Consider the following 27360-nt stretch of genomic DNA (forward strand, 5'->3'; position numbering starts at 1 on the left):
TGCTTTGTTGTTAGATTTTTTTTTTCTCACGTCCTCTGCGTTATCGTACCGCCATTAACGTCTAAAAGGCCGGGAATCCTTGGACCAAAAACGGCAAAGCGAGAGTGTCTGCCATGTCTCCCCTCTGACATTGGTTGTAGTCCTCACTCTCCACCCTCGGCTACGAATCCTTCCATTCAGTCACTTGAGCAGAAGGCTCGTCCTCCCAAATGTCTTCATCCTCCTCGCTTGGCTCCTGCTGGGGGCTTTGGCGAGGGTTTGCAGTCTCGTCCCCTCCACCCCCTTGCCTGTCACTCATACCTTCCTTGCTCTGCTCTCATCCGTGTTTCTCTTAAGCACCATGTGAGGATTTCACGGAAAAATAAAAACGGGCGGAAAATTGTGGGGAAAGTTACGAAGACGGTTCACAATTCGTCGTCTAAATAAAGTGCTCCCTTGTGTGCTTCCAACGTCTGAAAATGCCTGATTGTCTTACAATCGGATAGACTTGGCAGTCCGTACGCACACTTACTCAGACCTGCTAAAAATACCTACATTTTTAAGTAGCTTCGTGTCAGACCTCTGAGACAGACTGTTGACGAGCTACAGATGCAACAATTGTGGCCTGCCTCGTGCTGTTTCCAGACTCAGCAGAGCCAATGCTGGGAATATCTGGTGGGATGTGGGCCTTTGGAGTATTGGGAGGGGGGAAGGGTGGCCAGGGGAGGCTTACCTCACTGGACAGCTGTGGCTGGCAGTCATCTGCCTTATAGATGAGAATTAGGAAACTTCTCACGCAAGCGAGCTGCAGGTCCCTCCCCTGTTAAAAAGGGTGCAGTTGACGATACACGTCTCCAGTGGTTCTATTTTTGGTTGAAGATCACTGGGGAGGATCTAGTTGCTTTGAGAGGACCAGGCACATCTGCTCCCATCCCAATCATTGTCCAGATCTTCAAAGACTTCATGTCCACCCTTGTTATGTCTTCCAGCTACTGTTCCCACCATGAGCATCGAGGGGAAGTTGATGGAGAACGTTTTTACAGTAACAAAGCAGATCCTCTAAGGATCCGTGTTGCTTTTTGACTTCATTATAATTGTAAGATTAAGATGAATGATGAACGTCAAATGACCCTGTCCACACTAAGTGTTTGTAAAATGGATAGAGGGATGGATGAATTATGAACTTCTTGAAAAGTGAGCCGAATAATGCATCTTATGAAAAAAAAAAAAAAACAAATTTGATTCCTTTTTTAAGAAAATGCTTTTTTTTTTCCTGTTTTGCATTTTTCACTGATACATTCCACCAAAAAAACCGAGGGATGGATGTTGTCAGATGTTTCCCATTAATTATTCGTCCGCGATAACCGCTCATACCAAGAAGCAAATTGCAAGGGATCGAGTCGGATAGCAGCCCATCACAGCGCTCGCTCACGTACACTCATTTGCTACAGCCAGTTCACGTAACAGGAAACACGGAAAGATCATGTGAACTGAACAAACGGAAAGCGGAGGGCAGGAATCAAGCTGACTATCATGTAGTTGGGGGGCTACATTCCTACTCACCGAGACACGCTGTTATCCACCTCAATTCAGTCTTATTTTATTAAGAGTAAACAAGCAGTAACAGATCATGTTGAATGCATGTAAGAGCAGGCAATAAATATGATACATAAGCAATAAATATGATGGATGCGAGGTTTTAAGTTACCACTGAAAGGGAAAGGAACGTTTTAAAACAGGATGAAGAGATAAAATATGGAAGCTTCTCAGTTGTTCATTAATCGGTGCAATCCACCGTGTGGCAAATAGAAAGTGCGGTCCACAAACAGCACACTGCTACCCTCAGCCTGCTGCCAAGTCACTCGGTAAGTGGACGGCTGTGATCTGCGCACTCATTACTCACACAACCCGGCGAGATTCAACCCCCTGCGGCCGGGACGCCACCTTCAGCCAAATACCCGCGTCCCGCAGAGCCTTTGCTGCATAACCAGCAAATATACGCCGCAGCTTTGCCTGCGGGGGTATAGTTTCCCCGTTGCTTGCGTCTCTCTCTCTTTTTTTTAAAATCACACTCTCTCCCCTCCCCGCCACATACACTCCCGCACCTCCCCCGTGAACCCTTCCTCATCTGCATGGTGACTTTCCCGACGCCTGCCATCCGCTCCCCCCGCCTCCCACACGCGCTAAATTGGCAGCGTCTCCCGGCAGAGTGAGGATGCGAGTCCCCCCCGTGCTCTCCGCGTGCGCTTTCGTGTCGGAGACCTAGATTAATGGTCCTGCTGTATCCGAGAATCACAGTAAGCCAAATCAAGAATGATTCCAGCTGCATTTGACTTATATTACTGATTAACAAACTGTTTTCCATCATGGTTGACAATAACAGTATAGGCTATATAACAGTAACACAAGAACCCGTAAACACACAAGGTTTTATATATTTTTATATTTAATATAGTTAATTATTGCAAGGACATGTATATGTATATATGTATGTATGTATGTATGTATGTATATGTATATGCACTTGTTATAAATGCTATCCTTTATGTAAATTTGTACCACAAAGTAGAAACAGCTCTGCAATATTCATGTGATAGATGGCTGGAGCGGTAACCCCTCCGTAATCTGTCACCGTCCGCAGGAAAGCAGTCGGGGCAGCTGTCCCTGCGAGCGCTGCTGGGACTCTCTCTGACAAGGGCGAGGGTACCCCCGCGCGCTGAGCCCCAAGCGCCGCTCACACAAAGGCGTTCTCTGTCACAACAGAAACGCTCGCAGGCAAAACAAACCCACCGGCTTTCGCAGAAACTGTCAAGCCAAATGCTAATTACACTTCTAGCACAGGTGGAAATTACACTGAGCTGCCACTCTACACGAGAAAAATTAAAACTATCCTCATATCAGATGACTCGCTTGATTACTTTTATTACACCCGCAGAGGAAAACACATTGTTAATATATTTGTCATTTTATGATAAGGAACAGATGTCAGACATATTGCCTTCCCCTGCTGAAATTCTTTAGGGAAACGATGTTCTCATTGAAGTCATTGAATGAATTAATAAACAACATTAACTTTTTAGAATAACACTTTGTTCGTTTTTTTTACTGCGGTACATGAAATCAAAAACGCTTTCTTGTGATGACTTTATAAACCATATTGTTCGTAGACATTCTTTGTTACGTATTTTCTTTTATTTTAATTCTTGAGGATCGTTAGAACGATATTTATTTCAGACTTATGCCTATTTAAATATTTATTTTATCTTAAAGCATGCTGTATATACGTCGTCCTTCCCGTGTCACGTGATTTTCACTGTCGGGTTTTCTGGAAAAAGCAAAAAAAAAAAAAAACATGGTGCGGCGTGAATTCCGCAGATGTATTTATTAATATCCAAAGATGAGCTCATGTTGAACATCTAAAAATAGACTATGATGAATGTGCTGCCGGTTGAAGTACAGTACGGATACAATATGTAACAAAGTTTAATAACAGGTCATTTGTTCTCATGTAAAACATGAATTTGCTATTTACTTATAGCAAAATATGATCTTATCACAAAAAGGTTTCTTGTGAAATTAGTTAGCAGTTATTCTTGAGGGATGATTTTGTTCGCAAAGACTGATAGTGGCACATATTACGGGCTCTTTGACTTCAGGCCTCATCACGATGGCCTGTCTTCTAAAGAGATTTTTTCAGTCTCCACATCCCGTGTGAGTCAATAAGCTCCCTCCTCGATCAAGTCAGCCCTGAAATTCCATTAGAAAGGCTCACAACAGCTTCATAGCGGGAGAAGGCCAGTGTCATCCAATCAGAAGATAAAAGAGTCAGACCAGAGCTGCAAGCCACACCTCTTAATCTGATCTGCAGCCCAAGTCCTCATGGTCCATGCCTGCCACACTGTGTTCTGCCGCTGCGCGCTCCCAGCCTGCCAGACAGAAATCGCCAGTGGCCACATGGCTTGGAAACGGTCCTGACAACCCCACCCAGGAGGTAAGGCTCATAGCTCTTAAGAAGGTTCCAGTCACTAAGCTGTACTTCCATTCATTCCCACAGCATGGCAGCAAAAGACAGACGGACAGACGGACTCCGTGCCTGTGCCGAGGTGAGTGGCCTGTGATTGGGTACTGACTGCCCATCCACTGGTGTTGTTTCTGCCTCATACATTGAACGTCCAGCTGTAGGTCATGGCTGAACCCGAAAGCTTATTGCATCTCGCTTGTTTTGGGCTGATTCACAACCCTGCAAGCTTCTGCCTATTTGCTGTGATTTAGCAGTGTGAAAGAATCAGTGGCACTTTCAATATCTTCACGGTAACTTATGTTTTGTATTTCAACTGGGATACCTAAGAGTGTAGAGTGACCATATAAAGCAGCAATCAAACAGTGTGCCAAAGTTGCACATTTTACCCAGATAGCATAACTTACTTGCGATTGTTAACATTGCACCAAACACCCATGCAAGCAATGATGTGTGCGTTTCGGCCAAAGGAGAGTTTCTCTGACAGTGAGCCGGCCTTTAAAAAGAACAGAAGAAGAATACACAAACAATGTAGAAACCATGTTTGTAACCCGCCCCCCACGCCACAGATCTGTGCATTGTGATTGGTTACCCAGAGACTTCTCAATGTTAACTGGCACAGAAACAGACCAATGGGAATGTAAACATGCACATAATTACATCAGAGGTCTTCATTAGAGTTTTGTTGTTTACACCTGTCATCCGTTTCTCTCACTGTTATTCCATATATTTTTCCATACATCCGTGTGTGTGTGTGTGTGTGTATATATATATATATATATATATATATATATATATATATATATATATATATATCTTATTCTAGCATGGAGTCAAAATGAACTTCAGTCTAGGAGTCAGGGAAACCCCAGACAGAATCTGTTTCACATTTTCTTAAATTACGAATATAACATACAGGTGGGATATCTCACAAAAGAAGGATTTGTATTTCTCAAAATAAAATCATTAGTTGTTGTGTTTGTTTTAACAACAAGCTCATTCTTTTATCAACAAAATGTTGCTTTAAAAATATAATCATATGGATATGAATATGTTTCTCGACCTGATTAGGCCTATCACATACTCTGTGTGTGTGTGTGTGGGGGGGGGATACTTTCCTGGCCTTAACAAATTAATCAATTAATAAACATAGCCATTTTCATATTGTAGTAAAGAAGAGCATAATCAGACGATATCTCAACAGAACTGTGGGCAGTTTTAAATTAGAAAGAGTACGCCCATGACAAACAGTCAGCGAATGATATTTGACTGTGTACAGATGACCAATCAGCATTCGATTCCAGTGTAGTTTGTCGTCCACTTTTTAAAGGCGGAAGTTTCGGAGTAGACGGCACTCTCCGAAGATTTGTCTTTGATTGACATTAAAAACAGCCAACCAAAAACGGTTTCTTCAGTGTCAACCAATTACAATTGTAAAAATATGAATATATAGAAATGTTCCGCAGTGTACAATGGTAGCTAAAGTCATCCATTAAAATTGTGGCTTTAAAAAAAATGTTAATGTGAGTGTTTCTCATGTAATTAATCGGCATTACTAGGTACTAACTCTTTCAGTTATTTTACTGTATACTGTTTATGTATTATGCCGTCTATGTCAAAAAAGCATCCAGTTACGTTTACATAATAAATACTTAATTGGTCTTAAAATTGAATAAAATAATAAAGCTCATATTAGAGGTTTGACCCGTTTTCCTCGCGAGTGCAAGAAATCCGAGGCGTTATTTTAAATTTGGGTCTAAACGAAAGTCTGCCTGTCGGCTTTGCCTCACTCAAGATGGCCGCCTTTCTGCTCCTCTGCTCGGCTATGGCTAGCTGAGGTGGGCGGGGAGTGTGGCGCTACCAGCAAAGTTTGGGATCGATCCCGGGAGCCGAGAAATATAGCGAGTAAGGGGGGGGAAAGTATCGTTTCAGGGCGGCTCGGAGGAATACCGGTATTTTAGCTTTAGGAAAACACAGCAGCCCGCGGTGGCGATTCGCGCGGTTTGACGGCCGACTGCAGCCATGTCGGAGGACCTGAGCTCCCAACAGTGGTCCATCAACAAGGATGACTACGAGCTGAAGGAGGTGATCGGTGAGTGTCGGGCTGCCCCATTGTGTCACGGGCACACGGATGGCCGGTTAGGCAGCCTCGCACCTTGCCGTATGGGACGCAGCAGATATTTCCCTCCAATAACAGGTCATGAGAAACGGGACCTCTCTGCTCTCAGGCTGGATACCCCGCCGCTGATTACCCCCCAACCCTTACTACCACCATCCCCCGAGGCTGCCGTTAACTAACCAGCAAACCCGTTAACTAGCTGTTCAATCTATAGCGGCCAGTCGGGTATCCAGTAGCACCGCGCTAGCTCTGCAGAGCCGGCTACTGCCGTGCGCTCGGACCGCTAGCCGACCATCGCAGATCATTATGGTAGGTTGCACGTTCGTGTTGGGGGTGGCTGAAGGCGTCGGATGGGTGGTGCAGGTTTTGCACGGGAGATGCTGGGGGGCCCGGCTACACACAACTTCTGACAGCTTGGTAATGCGTGTGCAAATTCACCGGCAAAGCAAGAGGATACTTATCTGCAGCCAGATCTCCATCGCCTGCGTCTCACTTACCCTTTATATGAATATGAATAATATTTAGTCAATCCGACGTTGTCCGGCTTGGTAGTTCAAGGGTTACGGGAGCTTTTCATTTTGCAATTAACCAAGGCTTCAGCCATCCGTAAACGTATTTGCCACGGCACAATAACACGAAGTGTAAATCGATATAATGGGAGTTTTTAATGTGTCTGCATTGCAAAGCCGTCCCTCAGGATGTACTGTGTATCTCTGATGGATTTGTCAGGCGCACACAGTTTAAGCACTTAAATTGTCGGGAAGACTCCCAACAAATATAAACGTTTCCACCTCAGTCTTTCATATAATCCGAAAGAAAGCTTGCATATGAAAGCACTCAAGCTTGTAATTTCAAAGATTATTGGGAGCTTTGAGCTAGCTTACAAATTTAAACAGTCTGTAGGTGATGTGAAGATAGTTCTGGCTTTTCTTCCTGGACCATGAGTTTTTATTAGTGTTCCCAAAAGGTCTAGTAAGATATTTATGCTTATTATATTATGGTAGCTTAATGGCCTGTATAAGTTTATTCCCGTTGTCTAAGACTAAATATTAAAATAAAATTAAATCAATAGATATTTCTCCTTTATTTTTTTGGTTATTTATTAATTTTTTTGCATTTGATTTTCTTTCAGATTGCTATTGAGGTTTGTCTTCTGTGAACCAAATCAGTCAGTCTCCTACCTGGAATCTAGCTGAGACACATTGTGATGCCGGTCTACTAGTTAACCTAATTCATTCCCTGCCAAAATGTAACTTCTCCGTGAAACAGTGCTGACCGCAAAGTTCATCAAGAGCAATAGACTCTGTAGAGCAGTGGTTATTAACATTTTTTGAGTTACGGATCCCTTTTTGAATCTGGTGAAAGCTACCGACCCCCGCCAGAAAATATGCATATAAGCACATAAGCTCAGTTTTGCATGCAATGAATATATTTTATTGAACTTTGTCTCATACGCTCATGCAGTGCATCACATGCACATCACACGAGTAAATAATCTAAACGAAAATATGTTTCGAACTCCTTTTTCTTGCAAAATGAATGGCAATCCATGCAAAAATTAAATGCAATAATCTCGTGCGATTTAAACAAAACGCAAATTCTTCTCAGATGTTCATTTCCATTACAAGATTGTTTTCGTTTGGCTTCAAAAAGTAAACGAAACTGTGGATTTTTTGTCTGATCATCGCGGACCCCCAAAGACCAATTGCCGGACCTCAGGTTAAGAACCCCAGCTGTAGAGGTTTTTCTAGCTAGTGATTCGCGCTCAAACTTTCTCACGCTTGGCGCTTTAACTGTTATTCTCATTCAGACGGTTTTCCTGGAAAAACGAAGCAGGTCTCTTGATTTCTGTTACGGAATTTTAGCTGATATTTGAGGCCTATCCTTCTGTTGGGTTTGTTGATTTCTCATCTTCAGCGTAGGTTTTGGCGTCCTTGACCCATGTCAGCTCTACCTTAATTGTTTCCATTTTATTTCCAGCAGTGACAAATTTAATATTACTACCGTCGATGTCTTTTAGACACCTGGTCCACGGGTGTGTAATTTTAGCCCTGGAATTCAATAACATTTTGTGTCCTGTACTCCACCCTCCTGGACTGGTGCCTACTGCCCTAATCAGTTTGCTGTCTGGTCAGATGTGTAATGAACCCTCTGTAGGGCGGCCCCAGGGACGGCCCCTCTGCTGCCTCACCGCAGCCTCCGATTCTGTGGCCCACTTTGTAAATCTCCAGATATCAAAGTTTGCAGTTAGTGGGGGCCAGGCCGGACGGCGCCTGCCTCGGGCCGCATGGCAACAGGGCACGTATTCAGGTTTTTGTGGGTTGATGAAATGCAGTGAACTTGCATGCTGTAACATACTGGCATGCTGTTTTACTGTGTATTATTAGTCGGTGTTTCTGTTTTTGTAAGCCACATATTCCTGTTTGGGAATCAGTTTTCTTAGTTTGTGGACAGGATCAGGCAAGGTTGCTGTACTCTCAAGTAAACCTCTTAATGTGGATACATTGAGTGAAATCCACAGCTATTTCAGTGAATAGGCACTTTCACACTGCAGGAACTTTTTTTTTTCCAGGAACCAGAACCTTTTTCTGGAACCAGTAACTTTTGTTGTGTTCGCACAGCAGGAACTAGGCCCTGGGTGTATTTTATAAGCTCCTGTTAACAGACATAGTTGGACCCATTCAGTTGCATGGTTCCAGCTATATAACTGGCTGACGTGGCGACTGTGCTTTCGGGAAACACACCCCCAATTGTAGTTTCTTAGAGGTAGTTCCGAAACTTTTTTTTAATACATGCTCCAGACTAAGTACTTTTTGTTTGAACATGAACTACTGTGGAGGCGCTTACAGTGATAAACTTGCTGATTGGTTAAGCCAAGAATCAGCGTTAATGTGGAAGTGCTGGGAAAAGAGACAGAAGTAGTGGAGTAAAAAAAAATCCAATCTGATCAATATTTTTGTGTCTCAGTTACGTTTAATGCATTAATGGATACATTTTTTTCGCTTCTGTCTTCATATTCTGCATCAGAAAATTGAACTTAATCTCATATGCTTTTCTCATACTTTTGTTTTGATGGTGAAACTCACGAGCGCTTATTAGCGGGATAATGTTATATTTTTTTATTTTGTGGAAAATGAAATATCGATCTTCTGGCCAAATTTAATAAAAATTATAAACATATTGTGAGTTGTGTAAATAAAATATAAATAAAAGGCCTCTGATGTGTCTCGGTTTGATCGCAATTGATTCCCCAACCCCCCCTCCCCCCACCGGTGTCTAACAAAACAGCCTGTCCATCCTTCATTGTTTTGGGTTGACAGTGTAGTTTCATGTGAAATTACGTGTGACGTTTAACCTACAAGCTTTTTTTGTCTCCCATGCTTATTTAGCATAATGGTCCCTATTCCAATTGTGAGCTGAGAAAACGACAAAAGTAGCCGGGAACCACAAAAGTCTCAGGTCCTTTAAGCCCATGGGCTTGTAAACAGGGACCAGGTTCCGGAACTTCTGTGTGAAAGCGCCTTATAATAGGTTCATTGAGAGTATTATTGATACATGTGTTTATTTAAGAATCATAATACCAGTAATGTGATACAATATATAACAATGTGTCTGAAATACATTTTTCAACTCCCCATGGGAAACTGACCACACTATTTCCCATTCTTTAAATGACCCGGCAATGTTTTTTCCATTTTGGTGATAAAGTGAAATCGCAGCCTGTGCTCATAGGCCAGGGTTACTCTTGGATTCTTGGGAAGGTGAACTGAGCAGGATTTGTGGCCTGGCAGGATAAAGAGGCCCCGCTTTGGGCTTTTCATGCACGCTGCTGTGGGCAATGGCTGTGAACCCAAGCCATTACCCTGCGAGGCGGCAGCGCAGTGAGTTCGACCGGGGTCATTCGGGTTTGTTCGTAGCATTGTGACCAGCTGATGAAATTTCAGCCTCTTCGCTTTGTTAATGCAGTCCCATTTTACATGCAGCCCTGGATTGTACTAAATACATTTTTTAAATGGCCTGTCAGGCTTATAATTGCTTTCCTTTAAATAACAGCACCATTTCCAGTTTGCTATGAATTTATCTGTGTGTGCTTGGAGTAACTAAATTGCCGTGACTGATGTCTTTGAGTGAGGTGTTGGTCTAGACTGTTCCTTACCTACCTTGTTAACTAACCCCTCGAAAGAGGGGAGATCGGGGTGTCAGAAGCACCTCGTCAGCCTCGAATCAAGGTGAAGTGCTGTTAAAATTTATCCTTGACTGCTGCACTCTTGAAAGATGAACATTCTACAGGCTTGTTTTGACCTCACTAGGCTGTTCGTTCCTTATTGTATTCAACTGTCTTTAGGCTGGAAGTAATTTTAAGGCAGGGACTGTTTGGTGGGGGAGGGGGGTGTAAATATATAACAGAACTGAGGTATTGAAGCATTGCATCATAGCATTGTGGTTTCTGACATTAAGTGCTATTACATTTATAATATGAAAGATCATGCCTTGTTGCCGTAACGGGGGCTGCCAGTCAGTTTGTGATGGTCTTTTTGTTGGGTGTTTTTCCATGTACTCTATACACACTGTGAGCAGGTAAGTAATTAGCTGTGGCCTATAGATAAGGTTGTAGTGGAGGAGGGGTGCTTTCATGCTTGTTTCAGCAGGAATCAAGAGGGAGAGTATTGGGTCTCTGCATGTAGCTATTGAACTTGCCACGCACAGGGTATAAATGGGTAGTGTTTTCTCTATTCGACGTATAAATTGCAGTGACAAATTCCTTTATAAATGAAATTCTTGATTGAGAGATGAGGATGTCACAGACAGTCGGGTGACATTTGCTCTATCTTCGTCAGTGTTGCCATGGTTTCCTCCATGGATTTTTAATTGTTGATGTAGATGGGGGGGAAAAAATGTGATGTAGATCCCCTCTCGGGTTACATCAAAGTGGTTCAGTTCTTGGAATTAAGTCTTAATTGTGTAAAATGTAGGTTTTTCAGGAAGCAGAACGTGGCCTCTCATGGAAAAGTTGTGCCTGACTCTGAAGCCTGACTCTGAAGCCTGACTCTGAAGCCTGACTCTGAAGCCTGACTGGTAGTTGTGATTGTTTTTAAGAGTAAAAATGTACATGGCGTTGCACAGCAGACCAGCAGGTGAGGAATTAACAGGTCTGACACCCCTCTGCTTCTGGAGATAAACAGACACTGGGCAGGTGGGGTGGAGATTCTTCTTAATGGAAGCCTCGTGCTGGAGTTTTGAAGGAACGGGAAACTTCTGAAACTTCCCAGTGCAGCGGGTTTGAGTTTCTCACAAGCAGGACAGGCCCACGAGATGACCCGACCCGTGATTGGGAGGTTTGTCTTTGTGGGTGGGGCACCGTGGCAGGGCCGTCCGGCTTAGGGGCCGATTCCTGGCAAACCTTGAAATGGCATCTGGACGTTTGACAGAGCCGGCATGCGACTGGGCACGGCAGCAGACTGGGCGGGAAGCGTGGTGGCGTCGGTCCAAACCGAGGCTGTCATCGCTGAGAGGGGGATGTGGGGGGGTGGACTTGTTTGATATTCGGAATATGTCCCGTACCACGGCTGGGAGAAGCAAGCAGCCCGTCCGTTGAGTGTTTTATGGGTCAAGGTGCTTTGTCACTCGTGTCAGTGGTGCGGTCTGCAGTCTGTCCCAGCTGTCAGTGCTCGGTCAGCTGTCCGCTTTTACTCTATTATTGGGTGGGGGGCGGGTTTTGACCTGAGCCTGGATCCCGGTTGTGTGACGTGCACCCTGTCCACAGCCTGGCTCCCTTCCACACTCTCATCACGTCACCGTGAACCTGTCTTCAGCTTTTATTCACGCCTGCGGGGGTCATGTTAGATGTAATTAATTTCCTGCCTCTCTGAAGGTTTCAGCGGGGGGCGGGGGCCTGCTCTGGCGGCTTGGCCTTCTCTTCTATTAAAAATTTCACTCTGGACCCACCCTTTCAGCCTTCTACGTGGCTTTGGGTTCCATTGGGGTCTGATCCCCAGGATTTTTGGCCTCGACACTGTGGGGCAAACCTGTGGCCTCACTCTCCTGTCCGCGGATAGGATTCACGCTGACTATGATGGCTGCAGCCCGCCCCCCCCCCCCGGACCCCGTGCCTCGTCTGTCACCCCCATGCTTAACCGGCACTCCACTCGGCCGCTTGTGGGTGGGGGGGGGGGGGGGTAATTCAGTCTCACCAGCCGATTGAGGTGCGTTTGCATCATTTCTCACCGGATGGTGATTTCACTCAGTCCTTTCGGATCCGTTTGTCTGTGAACAAAGCCTGAACCAAGCCGGCCCGCTTCTGTGTGCACAGATGAAGTCTTACCGATAATGGCTTTGGGGGGATCCGGTACCTCTGCCCAGCCGTGATGTCATCATTCAAAAATGAACAGATGTTTCCTGACACACACCATATATCACGGCATGTGTGCAAGTATCTCTTCAGGTAAAGGGCTGAGATCTGATCCACCTGGATGAAATTCGCTCTTTTGGGGATCTTTCTTAGTTTATATCTGTTATTGTGGGACACAGCTGTGTTATAAGCAGTCCTCGGCTTCTCAATGGGTCTGTGCCTTTGCACGGTCCCGGTGTGTATGGCAACGAGGCTTCTGACCACATTTAATTGCTGTTACTGGTCGTTCTCTGGTTTTAATGAGGCTGTTAAGGTCCGTTTGTGGGATTTCACGCCCCTTTTCCAGCCTGCCACATGAGTAAGCTTACAGGGGGGGTTGTTTTCACTTGGCAGGTGGCCGGCAGCAGGTGGCCTCTTTTCCTGGTCTCTCTTGTGGGGGTGGGGGATGTAGTATCGGTGGTCTATTAACTACTGCTGGGGGGGGTTCTCTTCACGCTTATTCTCTGCCGATAACTGCCGGAAGTGTTTCCGGCTCAGAGATCTGGAAAATTCCACTGCACGATGGCCGCCTCACGCCGCCTGGCTAATCTCGCTCCGCCCAGAGTGCCCCGTTCATCCTCCCCAGAGCGGTGAGCCCCACGTGCGTCTCAGGAAAAGCCTGCCCCCCCCTGCGTGCTTTCTTACTGCAGAAACAATACAGATGGGAGCCTTTTACCATGCAGGTATTATCAGTAAAAACAAAAGCAGACCCCTGAAGGCATAAGCTTAATTTCTGTCTAAAATGATGGTGAAGGTATCTGTGCTGTTAAATATTGGCTGTTTTTAATTCATCTGATGTTTTTCTGTGTGGATTTTTCCGGGGGCTGTTTGTGGTCATCCTGGTGTTCAGCTCCACTCTCTTGGTACCTCTGTATACAGTTATTAATTTGGGCCTGTAGCCCCCTGCTGTTTGTACCCGGTTTGGAGGAGCACGACGGCAGGGACGGCGGGTTAACCCTACCAGGCATGCAACTCCCACATGTCACGGGTTGGCGGTGTAGACAGCACGCCAAAGCCCCGCCCCCTTCATCTTGCCGGCCAATCCTTGGCTCCGTCCGGCCCGTGGGGTCTGCTCGCGTTCAGCCATTCTCCGCTCAGCGGCTTGGCGATGTCAGACTGCAAATGTGGGATGACAATGAACCCACACCCCCCCCCCCCGGCCTCACATACAATAATTAAAAAAAAAAAGGCGATTCTAATTAGTATGATGATGAGGTCAGTTTGTAATGGTTCGGTTGAAGGAGGTTTCTGCCAGGCTACACGTCCTCGCCATGCCCCCTCTGTGCCAGCGGGGGAGGCGGCTCGGAGCTTCGGGCACGTCGGCACCAATCGGGGCTTGTTGCTGAGTCTGCAGGGCCTGCCGTGTGCTGGCCCAGCTGGGGCCTGCTGGTTCTCAGCCTGCTCAGTGGTCAGTCACCTCCAGTTCCCTGTCTGTCTGCTGAAGGCTGATGCCAGCTGGTCCATGGTCCTAGCCCCCTCCCCCCCCCCCCCAACACTGAGCCAATCAGTTGGATGTAGCTGTTATGAAGTCTGAAAACGAGCAAATTAGCCTTTATGCTGTGGTTATAAATTTCTGACTGCGTGATAATTTACGTGGCGATTCTCCAGGCGTCGTTTTTATTAAAATTCACCTCTGAGTTTACTTGGAAAAAGTTGCCCGTGCCGGATCCGGGTACGGGTGCGTGTCCGTGGGAGAGGACCGTGTTCCTGCTTCCTGGCCTCAGCTCTGCCTTTTCCCCCCCCCGCAGGGAGCGGCGCCACGGCAGTGGTCCAGGCGGCCTTTTGCATCCCGCGCAAGGAGAAGGTGGCCATCAAGCGGATCAACCTGGAGAAGTGCCAGACAAGCATGGACGAGCTCCTGGTAACGTGGACGCGCTCGCCCGATGCACGGCCCGGGAAAATTACACAGCGAGACCTTAAAAATGATGGATGATCACAGAGCTTCAGGTTAAAGTTCTGATGCTTTTACCAGCTGAATTTGTTAACATGACAGATATAGCTGATCTGTGTTTGCGTATAAATAATGGAGTAGTGAGTCGGGCGCCTCATGAGCTCATTGATTGGTTGCCTGAGCGCGCACAGCCCCTCCGTCTCCGCTAAGGCGTTTGCTGCGGTGTGTGTCTCAATGTTTGTTTAATTCAATTTATTGCTGGTATATAGACTTGGATCAATACTGGGTCAAACTTAGCAGTACCAGAGATAACGAGGTAACTACTAAAAAAATGGAAATGATTGCATTGGACAGTCAGCCTTGTATGAGGGATTTCGTTGGCCACCGATTAGAATTTTGGCACAGTCTCCCAACTTCTTCACTCTCTCACTGCCGGCATTATATGCTGTGTTTGCTACACGCTGTCATGGAATCTTAAGAAGCAGTGTCACTGAGATCAGGTTCATTGCAAATTTGTGAAGCGCAGAGTTGAACCGGTTATTGGTGTTGATTGTCGGTATTGAAAATATGAGCCAAATGTTTCGGTTATCGATATCTGCTAAAATTTCCACAATGGCGCACCACTAAAATTAAAGTGGAAGTATGAGAAGTGCACTGCTGATATCTGAAGTTCTCAGATGGCTGATTCTATATTTCCTAGAAAGAAGTAGTTGGCCAGTGTTAGAAGGTCCTGTGTGCAGCCACACGGCTCATTAACTGGATGAGTTCGCTCATCGCTGCAAATAATGCGTCCTTTTAGCAAGGGTCCCGGGGGTCCCTGGGGCCCCCGGAGCTTGTGGGTGAATGTTCCCATTCATCAGTCCTTACTGAAGCTTGCAGTCACCGGCTAGGCAGAATTTTGACCCTCTTCGTTGTCCTTTCTGCTCTTCATGAACGTGGACTGTTCCGGTTAGGCTGCATGGATTTTTGCAGAACCGCTGCAAAGAAATAACACACATCAGACAGGATACCCTGCCGAGTTAATGCAAAGTGTTGGATCTGGTTCTGGTCCTGCTGAAGTTCATGTTCAACTTTAGTGAAAGTCTCTAGATGGCGTGCAGCCCCTAAGCTCCTAAATGGAATGGAAATTCCTTTGGGAACCAAGTGTCTCCCAAGTGTTTTTGGTTCTCTTGACATTAGCTAAACAATTTTTTTTTTTTGACCTGCTATGGTCAGGCGAAGGCAGGCCTCCTCGGTGACCTGGACCTGCTATTCGCTGCTGAAGTCTGATGAAGCCTGTGATTAATCATGTGAGGTGAAGGTCTTCAGTTCACTGTTAGCCAGAAGTTAAGCTTCTGTTTGATAGGTATACTGAGTGTTGTTACTGTACCCAACATGCAATGAGAAGCATTCAAAATTCAGGGTTGCTGGCCAGACTGCAGTCCCTGGGCTTTGGACAAGCCTGTGGGTCATGGTTGAGTAGAAGGGATCGCTCCGTGACTCTGCACTGACATCATTGTTAAAGCTGTGCTACTAATGTGCAGAAGCAGAATCCTGAATGCTGCTGGGAGATATGCGATGAATGCTTTGTCCTTATAGGTCATCTCAAGGCCATGTGTCAGTTGGTCACTCATACAAACAGGAAAGAAAACCGTCACCCTTTGGAAATCATATTTGAAATCATGATACGCATGTCCGACTGTGGATTCACTAAGTCATGTTGTTTGTGGGGTTCAGATGCTTGGAGGGTGGAACGCTGGAGTTTGCATGTTCTCCCATGTTTGTGCAAATTTCCTCACAATATCCAGCCTAAGACCTAGACCTTCTGTGAAAGTGCTGCTCAAGCTAGGATGGTGTTTCCCCCCTTCCCCCATGCTCCTACGAGCAATAAGTTGGCCCTTCAGTGGAAGTGGTACATCAGCTCTCTGTGGTCAGGTCGCTATGGTGTGAGCTGTCAAGTGGGCTGCTAAGAGGCTCTTTCCGGAAGGAATGGGTGGGTTGACTGCTCTTACCGTCACACTCGAATCTTTGCTCAAAAACGGGGCACTAAAGGCTCTTGGTAGGGTGGGAGGGGTGTCAATTGGCTGCTGAATGTCAATTGGCTGCTGCTCTATGAGATATGACAGGAGGTTGAAGTGAACGGAATGGGGAGAGGCTAGTTTGATATGATTGGTTGATACATGACTTTGGGTTTGCTGCATGAAGTATGGCCTCCGGCCAGGGTGTGGCAGTGTTGGAATTTCAGTGGCAAAAAGCGGCAGGTTATGGGGTCTTGTGTCATTGTGTCATTCAGCTGTCGGTTACATGTGCCGATGAGTAGCTGCAGGAAAGAATTTCAATCCGGCTTTGTGTCGACTGGAGCTTGCCCAGCATGCTGTGATAGAGCCCAGAACACAACTCAGGGAACTGTTGGAGAAGTTTGACAGTTGGGACACTGCAATTAATGGTCAGAAACCCCTAAAATGGAGAGTTCTTCAAAGTGTCTGGATTCGCCACATGGGTTGATGTGTGGCGCCTCTGGCAGCTGACTGTGGGGGATTGTAAAGGGGTGGAGATCTCCAGCAGCCATCTTTCGGTTGCCAGGCACTGGAGCAAGGTGAGGAACTGTAGGAAGCATCGCATCAGGAAGCAAGAGTTGTGCTTTCCGTAAGCTAGGTGAGGGTCAGGCTGGTCGGCTCCTCCATACCGTCGTCATTGTTCTCAGGCTCTCAGACAGAATCTGAGGCTTTTCTTTTTCCCAGCCCAGAATGGTTTCTCTCTTCTCCCGCATAAAAGTGAGTCCTCAGGCCTGTGGTTGGATTATTTCCTCTCTAATTACCGCATGTTTCGCTTCCTTGGCACGCCGCCGTCAAATCGCCTGCTCTTAACTCGCTTTAGCATTGATCTCAGATGGGAGTTTCCGCTGCAGATGCCGGTGCGAGCTGGCCGGGGAGCCGCCGTGCCCCACAGGAGTGGCGGTTTGAACCGGTCCAGCCTCTCGCTTAGCTGTTCCTCATTCGTGCACGCACACCTGGTCATTAAGCCTGAGCCATGGTCGAGGCGTTCCCTCGTAAGGCTTAACTTTCTGTTTGCTGAAGCATTGCTCTCTTCCCTCTGTGTATCAAAGAGAAACCTAATTGTATCACTGATATTAATTAATATTTGCCAGCCAGCAACGAAGGGCTTCTCTTTTCCCAGGATAATCTTTGAGAAGTAATTGCAGACGGGCCTGTCACTCCCACCCGCCACACTGCAGTCATGCACAAATTCATTTCCTGCGTTTTTGTTCCATCCTGTCAGTGTCGCTTCTCGGGTAGGTTATCCTTGAAATGCCTCTTGTGACTGAAAATCATTCTCACCTCACCTCACCTTCCTTATGCATCTGGGTGTGTCTGTGAGCCCTTGTAATTGGTAGATCAGTGCAGAGAGTGGTGCTTGCCTTCTGATTGGTGCGTCTGTGCAGAGAGCGGTGCTTGCCTTCTGATTGGTGCGTCTGTGCAGAGAGCGGTGCTCTCCACGTTGAGGGGGTCTTGTCACGGGATTGGGGCCGTGACCATGCCTTGGAGCTGAAAGGGGCATGTAGGGTGGGGGTGATATCATCCAGCCATTGTGAACGGGTGGGTTCCTGGCAGGGTGCCAGGGTGAGGCCGCTGATAAGGGCATGTCCGATATCACTGACACTAGGCTCTTTGGAACTCTGGCTGGGGGGGAGGCTGGAAAGAATCTGGGGGCCCTGGGTGTGGAGCGTGTCCTGAAAGCCCTTCCCTCCGCTCGGCCCTGCTGTTCCGCGACCCAGAAAACGCAGCGCCTTCCATTCTTAGATTCCCCTCTTTGTTTGCATGCCAAAATGTGGGCTGAACACTCCAGTCTGATTGGCTAAACAGATCTCTGAAAATGAGAAATGAGTAAAGACTTAAAGGTGGTATTAAGAAATTGCAACGTGTGAATTCTCCTTGAAGGGAATTAACATGACGCATCAGGGTGTTTCCTGGCTTTTACGTCATGTTTCTGGGCTGTGGGAGGGATACAAACAGAAGGGGTGGGGTTCAAACCCCCAACCCCAGATGTCTAGATGACGGTGCAACCAACTGTATCATAATCCTTTTTGGGGCTGTTAGTCCTTGTTTTGTTTCTCAGCTGGTCAGGTTGTTTCTCTGGTTCAGTGCGACGCTGTTATCGTCTTCATTCCTCTGCCGCCTTCCTCCCAGATGACGCTGCCTCGCATGGGGGTGAGTTTGCGCAGAAGGAGGCAGGCTGGCAGCCCCCACTTGAGCCCCTCTCACCGCGAATAACCGCTCTTTTTGAAATCGATTGAGTTGGTGAAGCGTTACCGATCCCCGGAGGGTGTCTCATTCTCTGCTGTGCAAGCTTTGGGCCGTGGCCGCTGGTGGCTCCCGGGGTATCCCAGTGCGGAGGCTGAAATAACAGCACCTGTCATTTGGTCCAGCGAGAATCTCCAGGGCCTCTCGGGTACTCGGGCCCGCTCGTGTCCTTTGAGCTGCAATCCCGAGGACATGGGCTTCCTGAGGCCAAAGGCTTCCACTACGGTCGTGAGCTTCCCCAAGGTCGCAGGCTTTCTGAGGTCAAGGACGTCCCAAGATCATCAACTTTTGTTTGTCCAAGGAGTCATCCATTAGCAAGAGGTGACTGGGAATTTTCTTATGGGACGTAAAGGCTTAAATGCTTTGGAAGTTAGGGGGATGATGGTTACACGCTTTCAGCCGTTCAGGGTTGCATTAATTAAATGTGTCATTGTGAGTGGGACCTTTCACCTGGACGGCATCACTGATGCCTTTATTTGACAGTTATAGCAACCTGCAGCAGAGTGCGGATCTGCGGGTGTACAGACATATAAAGTGTTTATATAATTAGGTGTATAATACAAATTCATAGAGCAAATGATTTGATCTAGTGCAGGTTGACTTGGTTACGGATTTCTGTCTAAAAGAAAAGAAACTTAGGTGATTTAAGCATCTGGTACTGCTAAGAAGTGTTATTTTGTTGTTTCGTGTCATTGTTTGTAGGCATTGTGGGATTTATTTAAATTTGTGTTTCCTAGGAATGTGACAGCCTATGAATTTTTCATTTAATCCCCAGCTATGCAGTAAGAGAGTGTTTTCGCCCTTGTGCTTGTGTAGAAAAAGATCTGTAGGGGTTAGACCTTGCTGATAAGGATTCTGTAGCAAGCAGAGTGCTCTCTGAAATCGGTGCCGAAGACCAGCTACGGGGACTTGAACGGTCGTCGTTACACGTCATCCAGCGGCACCGTTTGATGCGATTTTACATTTTGCAGGAGGATGAAATGGGATGTGGTGTTTTTGGAAGGTGATTGACCTTCCAGAGATGTACTGGTTTCTTCTAACGCCAGGACGTTGGTTGTGAAATTCTCCATGGACCTCCCTGAGGTTGGTCACTACGGATGACCTCGCCGAGAGGCGTGAAGATTAGCCGGCTCTTTACGAACTGGAACCATAAGTAGATGAAGGAAAAAACATATTGCAGTGGAAGGAGGTGGGAACGGAGCTTGGGTTAGCTTTGGGTTAGCTTTTCGTTAGCTTTGCATCAGCCTACTGCACCTTTAACGGGCATATCTGGGTATAAAACCGCTTAGGTGTGCTTCAGGCTGTCAGTATTAATAAATAAAAGTTCATGTTTCAGTTAGTCTCTGGCACTTTACGCATCACCGCTGATACATAATGAAATTCGCTTTTAACCATCGGCTTGCTGTAATTAAATATAAAACAGCAGTAGCAGGAGATTCACTTCCCTTTTATATTCATTTTTTTTTTTTATAGCAGATATTTTTAGATTGGGGGGGAAATGGGCTGAAAGCTCCCACTGTTCAGCGATGCTTCGCTCAGGGTGGCAAAGAAGATCATTCTTCTCATGCTTAGCATTCAGATGATTTACAGCTTGGAATAATGGTGGTCCCTTATAGGCACACGTGGGGGTCTTTGAAGACCAGTATAGGATGTGTGCAAAACTTTGGGGTGGGGGGTGTGTGTATAAAACAGCCGTACACTGAAATGCTGCTTTTTGCTGACCCCATCTTACTTTCCATTGCTTGGTGGTCACAGCGAAGGGTCAACTAACGTGCAGCGCCCCCTAGTGCTAGTTCTGCTGAGGCTGAGGCTCGAACCAGCAACCTTCTCATCATGAGCGCAGAGACTTGTCCCGCTGAGCCGCTCACAGCCCCCAAATCTGCTATAAATGCATAGTTTTATAATGATTTAATTCCTACAGAAAAATACAAAATGTCATAAAAACCTGATTTGGTTGATTTAATATGTAACATTGAAAGAAGAAGAAGTAACTGTTCACAATATCGAGAAACGATCTGTGGATCGGAGTCTTTTTGTTCGGCACCTAAAAGTGCAAGGAATTTGTTTTTGTGGGGGTATGCGAGGTAAATGTACTGTCTAGACGAAAAACATGAACACAGATACACAGAACGAATGGAATAAAAGTACAGAGAGAGGATAAGAAGAGGCGCTATTATTAAATAAACAAACGTGGCATATAAATAAGGGTGAGATGACAACATTCAATTCCGGTGATTGTAAGATGTGTAGATTTAGAGGCATAATGAGACCTTTGGAAGCTGCCTTTTGGTGTGCTTACTTCAACTGAAAGCTGTGATTAAAAATAACAGAACTGTAGATGCTCGAGCCGTTAGACGGTAAGTGTGAAGCGTTTCATTGGCGATAGATGTTTACAGAGGTAAACGGCCACGGTTGTCAGTCTTTATAAGCGCGCAAGTGGTGCCGGATGGGGGCAGCATTCCGCGAGCCTCTTGTTTTGACGAATCGATAAGGGCCCCTTCAGAAGACCGCCTCGGTAAATCTGTCTGGGACCAACGCCTCCCATTTGCCAGGGTTTGACATGTTTACTGGTTCAGCATTACGGGCTGGTAATCAATGGTAAGTGTGTCAGCCACACTCATTCTACAGCTCTGAACTAAAGGGGGAGTGTGTGGCCCATTTGGTTAGGACATGGGTACAAATGAAAAGGTCGGTCAGAGTGATTTCACTACTGGGCCCTGGAGGAAGATCTGCAACCCCCAGGTACTCCATGGTTTGGCAGAACCTGGTTAATCAAAAAAAAAAAAAAGTATTTTGCTGTTGCATCTGCAAAATAATTAAAAAGTAAGTTTTAATCGGGCTCCGTTTGAGGATGCAGCACCCTGATTTATGATGCTGGTGGTCTTGAGATAGCAGTGTGAGCTTGGGGTTTGGGTGACTGTTGGCTCATCACGGAACTTCAGTCTGAACGGCTGGAGCTGAGTTTCCAGGGAGTCGCCGATCTCGGCCCCTCGTAGGATGTTGCACATCTTACTTTGCTTTCCTTGGCGAAGCTCCCGTTTTTGTGGCCCCCGCAGAAAGTTCTGGGGCGGGGCCTGCTGTCCATTGTCCTCTTTCATCAAAGAGTCCTGGTACTTTGCTGGAAAATGACAGGGTTTGCAGTCTGTTTTTGTCCATCACTGCGGACATAGTCACTGTGCCCCGGCTATCCTTGCAAATAAACATCTTTGGGTTTCACGGTCCTTCTCGGAAGAATTTGTTGCAGAAAATATTTGCTTTTCTGTGAAATATTTATCTGTCTACAGGGGGTTTAACGTGTCCGGGTTTGATAGGAATCAAATGCTGGTCTACAGAAGATACTTTGAAGGATCCCTGCTTATTGAAGGCCGCTTTGAAGCCTACTCTCTCCGTATTTCGTAGCGGAGCATGCCTGACAATATCCAGTTTGTTATGAATTATTTATGCGTTTTCGATGGTTTTCTTTGCACGCGTAGGTAGATGGGTTAAAATACAATCGCCGCTTGAAGTACACTTTCAGCTTTTTTTTTTTTTTAATGTAGCTTCTAGTGAGTTTGGGTCACATTCAAGTAGCTCCCCCCCACCATCTCCTGATCCCGCAGCCTCTAGATGCAGCAGAACTTGGGCACACGTGCTTCTGTGTGTGTGTTTTTTGCTGTGCTGTGCGTGGATCTGACTTATTATAAAAGCAGTTCCGGCTGAGAGATCTTGCCTCGGGTGTAAACACAGTGACCCTGCCCTGTCCTGGGAGTCCCCCTCCTGTGATTACAGAACGTGATGCTGCTTCTGACCCCGCTTCACCCTGATTGGTTAATAGTGCAAGTAGACCACGCCCACAGTGAGTTTCATAGCTCCTTTGCTGGCTCATGTTCTGCTCCATATCGCTGGCCCGACACTGTAGAAAAACTATTCATAGCCGATAATTCGGTGCTGTATGTAAGTTGATATGATGGTAAATAATTTACTGGGTAAAAATAATGAAAATTTATTGTGAGGACATTTGGGAAGCAGCGGTGGGGGGTTTCCAGTGTCAGAGCTTGGGAGGGAGGGGGGGATCCTGGATTGGTTTACAGTGGCATAATTACCCTGCAAAGACCCTCTTGCAGTCGCTCTGTCTCCGCTGGTGACAAGCTCCCCGGCAAGGTGTCCCTGTCGCCCTGCTGCCAGGCGCTCGGGATGAAGATCATGTGACCCGCCCCCGCGGCTTGGCAAGTGCAGCTGTCGCTCCTGGTCATTGTAATGGAGGGGATTTTGTGTGTGTGTGTGTGTGTGTGTGTGTGTGTGTGTGTGTGTGTGTGTGTTGGCCAGCGCCAACTCACCAAGGATGGCAAGACACCAGGTAGGCTGGAGGAAGCATCAGCAGAGAGGCAGGGTTGGGGGGGGGGGGGGGGGTCAATTTGTGGCTGTCAATGCAAACAATCTGGAGTGATGTCGGCAGTGGGAGCTAAAGGAGGCTCGTCCCAGGCCTTGGTGGACAGACGACCTGCGTGGGCGACCACGAGGAGAGGAGACAGTGGCTTTTCCATGTTCATCCTCTAGTAGATAGTAGAAACCGCCCTCCATTCCAGCCGTTTGCTTGGGGGGGGGGGGTCAGGTTGCTGTTGCACGGTGACTTGGAGGCGCTGTTGATGTCCGAGTCCGGTTCTGACGGCTTTGCCGATGTACGCTAGCCGAAGTAATTGGAATCGGTCGTATCGCTCACTCATGCGAGTGAAGTGTGAACGGGCATGCAGAGTCCCAGGGGAGGTTGTTAGCAGCACCACGCTGGTCAGGAAGACCGGCTGCCTCTCAGCCTTGCAGCTGGGCCGGACCGGGTCCGCTTCCCAACTACAGGATTAACGTCATTAAGTTCGGAGCTGGATCGTCCGAAATCTCACAAGACCTCTTCTCTCCTAGTTAAGACTTATGGTTCATTCTTGTCTTTTATTCAAGTTCCTTCGAGGGTAGATCAGTTGGCCATGGCTGGTCTATGCATTCGAATAAGCATCCAGAGCCTGATCTCCTTTGGCTCTGCAGGGGACGTGCTGAAGCGGGGATGTCCGTCCGTGCCAAGCCCGGGACCCAGCGTGACGGCCGCAGATCCGTCTGGGCTGAGAGAGCTTTTGTGTCGGAGGCAGAATGTCGCGTCTCCGAGCCCCAAATCCCTGGCAGACAGGCACCTCCCGCCAGATTGAGTGCGCGTGTGTGTTAATGGAGTTGTTGTGTAGCACGGCGTGGGAGATCGGCTCATTCGCGCTTCCCGTTTGACAGCTGCTCTCATTTCCTCCTGTTCCTGATGGATCCTCCGCCTCGTCACGACACTGTAGAGCTCGTAGATGCCCGGTCTGCGCGTGCAGGTGAATGCTCATTAACGCTCGTCCCTGACCCGTCGTAGCTCGGCTGCGTCTCCGTCTTGCCTGAAAGGTCCAACGGGGTGTTCCCGTGCGGCAGAGACCACCCTGACTTTTGGGGGGGCGGGGCTGTCCTTTATTACGGTTTGGGCTCCAGGTCGACAGCGACAAGACAAAGACCCGCCCGCCACCCGTGGAAGTCACTCAGCGCTTGGCTGCCATCGCGACCGGCACGCCGCCAAACTCCGTCTGCCACTTCTGGAGCTGGCGGCCGCTTAGGAACCATGAATCATGCGCTCATCTCTGCAAATTACACCGGGTAGAAGTAGTGGGGGGCGGGGGGGGGGGTTCTTTGTGTGTTTAGCTCAGAAGCTGAGCTGGGGTGTCAGGTGAGCAGCCATTGGCCGTTTCCCAAGATGACATCATCCTGTCAGTGGTGGATGCTGCATTTCCATCAATGAAGGGGGGCAGTGATTTGGACAGTAAGACCATCAGCTTCCTGACACGTGAGCACTGTGATGTCAGGGTTACAGGAACCTTATTCTTCTCACGAAGCCATGCATGGAGTTGGCCCCCCAGCCGTCCTGACTGCTCCCTCTCTCTTGCCCCCCTCCCCCCAGAAAGAGATCCAGGCCATGAGTCAGTGCCACCACCCCAATATCGTCTCCTACTACACCTCATTTGTGGTCAAGGACGAGCTCTGGCTGGTGATGAAGTTACTCAGTGGAGGTAAGTCACCGCTCAGCCGGTTAAAGCTTTTCTCTCCCAGCATGCTCTCTGGTCCCATAATGCTTTGTGGCAGGAGCGAGCCACTGTGAAAGAGAGGAAGGGAGGACTCTCCGTTCGTCTGGGCTCAGGACCCGTGATAAGTCATCAGCAGCCCTGGGGGGGGGATGGAGAGCGTGCTGGTAATGTGACACATGAACATCTACATGGATGGGCCGTGGGCTTTTTCCAGGAAGGTTTTTGGTATGATCTCGCGGAGGATGTTTCGGTGGATGCCGCAGAGGCCCCAGAAGTTTGTCAGTGCTGCTGGCTGGACGGAGGAAGGGGGGGGGGGGGTGCCAGATCCACTCCTCTGATTCGCCCTGTGTGGATGTATCCCCATCACATCTCCGTCCCGTTTCCGATGTGTGAGTGACCAGGCCAGACAAAGGTCAGACGGAACTGTGTCTGTGGCACGCCCCCTGCAGGGAGCAGCCGGGAATGCAGCACCCGCTACCGCCCCGCCGGCGTCGCGTGACGGGCCGATAACGCAGACATCCCTCTGCTCTGGATTGGTAGCAGTGAATAATTCAAGAAAGCAGCCAGCCATGGGCCAGAAGTGCAGTTAGAATTAATAGGGTTCAGCTCAAGTATCTCATGTATATATTTAAAAAAAAAACTGATTCATCGTTTGTGACCTCAGTCCCAAAAGATCAGGGATAAAAAAAGATACATTTTAAAAACTTCTTCCTTATCGAAAATCCCAGCTCTGTTATCCTGCTGAACATGACCTGGATTTCCGTCGCCCCCCCCCCCCCCCCCCCGGCGCATGCTCAGAGCGGCCTCGTCTGGAGGTCAAGCTCGTTAACGCAATTTACCATCCGCGGGCTCCCCATCCTTATGATAATGACCAATGAACTTGACATACGGTTAAACTGCCTGCAATGCAATTCTGTTTTGCAATTTTATTTTGAATAATGCTTTTAAAATATACGAGCCTATAAAGACGTCCCCGTCGCTGCAGTTAACGGTTTTATACCTACTAATTATGTCCTGTTAAAGCTTTTATTTTGATCTGGGCTTTTACACAGTGCTGACGAGCCTGGGAATGTCAGTCCTGGTGAAATAGACATGCATTTATTACAGGCAAGCCTTTAGGGGTAAAGTGGCATGTCCGTGTGAATTTTGTTTTTATAAGTCTCCGGGAATTTCTGGCATTCGACTAGGTTTCTAAAGAGTCAATCGACAGCAGGCAAAAGGGCTTGACAAACAGTTTTGACTGTAACGTCTGAATTAGGATGTCTTACAGAAGGGCTCTTCCATGCTCGATTGGCGTCCAATATATCCCCAGATATGTGAGACACAGACCCGTTTGCGGGCTTTAGTCGAGGTGGATGCTGCCGCTGCGTCAGGGAAAGTAGAACAGGACGTTTGGGGACTCTGCAAGCTGTATGTTGGAATGCTCTAATTGCCCGTGGTCACATGACCCCCTCGGACGGCGGGAGCGTGTCGCACCCGCTGTTGTGTCCCTGAGAGCGCAGTTGGCGTCTCTCCTTTCCAGTCCGTTGTCCTTTTCGTGATGCAGCGCCGATCTGTACGTGTTTATAAAGTGCTTCGATGTCACCGCTGGGAGTTTCCAGGGAATTACCAGTGAGATCATTAATCCACAGCTTCTCTGACTTTTTCTGGAACACGGGGCTTTGTAAGGCAGCACAAAGGCAGCGTGCTCTGCTGATCTCATCACAAAAGGCTCGGTGGGGCTCCCCGATGATTAAAAGGACTAATTGTTGATTTGATGACGCCATAGAAGGTTCTTCGGCCCTCCTCGTTTTTTTGCGTCTGAGTCACCCATCATACCGCAGGGATCTTCTCTCCATCCTGTGTTGACCTCCCGTTCGGAGGCTTTTAGAATGCTGATCAGCATCTTCTCTAGCCGGCACATTCTGGGCTGTAGCGGTACTTGGAGTGATTCATTCGTTGGGAACTTTTTCTTCTTGATTGCGGAGCTTGCCAGTATTATTGATGTCTGGTCTGGGACGCCCACCCCAGAAGCGTGGCTCCGTTTATCCAGGTCATCTTTGCCAAACTGCCCTCTCCTCAGGCTCCTCCACACCTTTCCAGCGAGGGTTTGTCCTCATGACTGACCTTGAGCGCTCAGCCAAGATATCTGCGCTATCTCGCCGCTCTGCCCTACGCGCCCTGCTGGCCCCTCCTCTGGCCCCTCCTCTTCTGGACACCTTCCTCATCCTCCTCCTCATCACAAATCACACTGGCTGGCCGTTGCTTTTACTCCTGTCTGCGTTTCTGTTTATAGGGACGTCGTTTCTTCCCGAGCTGGTCACACGTGCCGCTCTGTGGGGTTGGAGACTCTGTTAATTCCTCGCTGCCGTTTGGGAGGCGGCCGAGAACGACGCAGGTTGAGGGGTGAACATCTGCCTGACACCACGGGGCCGTCTAGAACCTGCTCTCTGAGTGCGAGGAGATGAATGACCCGTCCCTAAACTGGCAGCCAGCCTCGTCTGCTGGGTGGGAGGGATTAGGTGGGAGCTGTTACTGGGGTGCAAGTGGGAGCTGTTACTGGGATGCAACCCCCCCCCACTTTTTTTGCCGGCTTTAATCTAGTTATTTTATGATGCAGCGATTTATCAGAATG

General features: G+C 47.7%; 1 protein-coding gene across 2 annotated transcripts in view; it reads left to right on the plus strand.

Annotated features, from left to right (window-relative positions):
* The first annotated feature begins 5792 nt into the window (after nucleotides 1-5792).
* LOC125740547 (serine/threonine-protein kinase OSR1-like) overlaps nucleotides 5793-27360 on the plus strand; it is a 44139-nt gene continuing 22571 nt past the window's right edge. Inside the window, exons 1-3 of one of the 2 annotated variants that reach the window (XM_049011798.1) lie at nucleotides 5793-6089; nucleotides 14253-14365; nucleotides 24623-24731. In XM_049011798.1, coding sequence (XP_048867755.1) covers nucleotides 6020-6089; nucleotides 14253-14365; nucleotides 24623-24731 — 292 coding nt within the window. In that variant the 5' untranslated portion in view covers nucleotides 5793-6019. Of the gene's footprint in view, nucleotides 6090-14252; nucleotides 14366-24389; nucleotides 24509-24622; nucleotides 24732-27360 lie in introns of those variants that run through there. The other variant, XM_049011799.1, reaches the window with a different exon arrangement.

Source organism: Brienomyrus brachyistius, chromosome 4 (assembly GCF_023856365.1).
Source record: "Brienomyrus brachyistius isolate T26 chromosome 4, BBRACH_0.4, whole genome shotgun sequence".
Lineage (NCBI taxonomy): Eukaryota > Metazoa > Chordata > Actinopteri > Osteoglossiformes > Mormyridae > Brienomyrus > Brienomyrus brachyistius.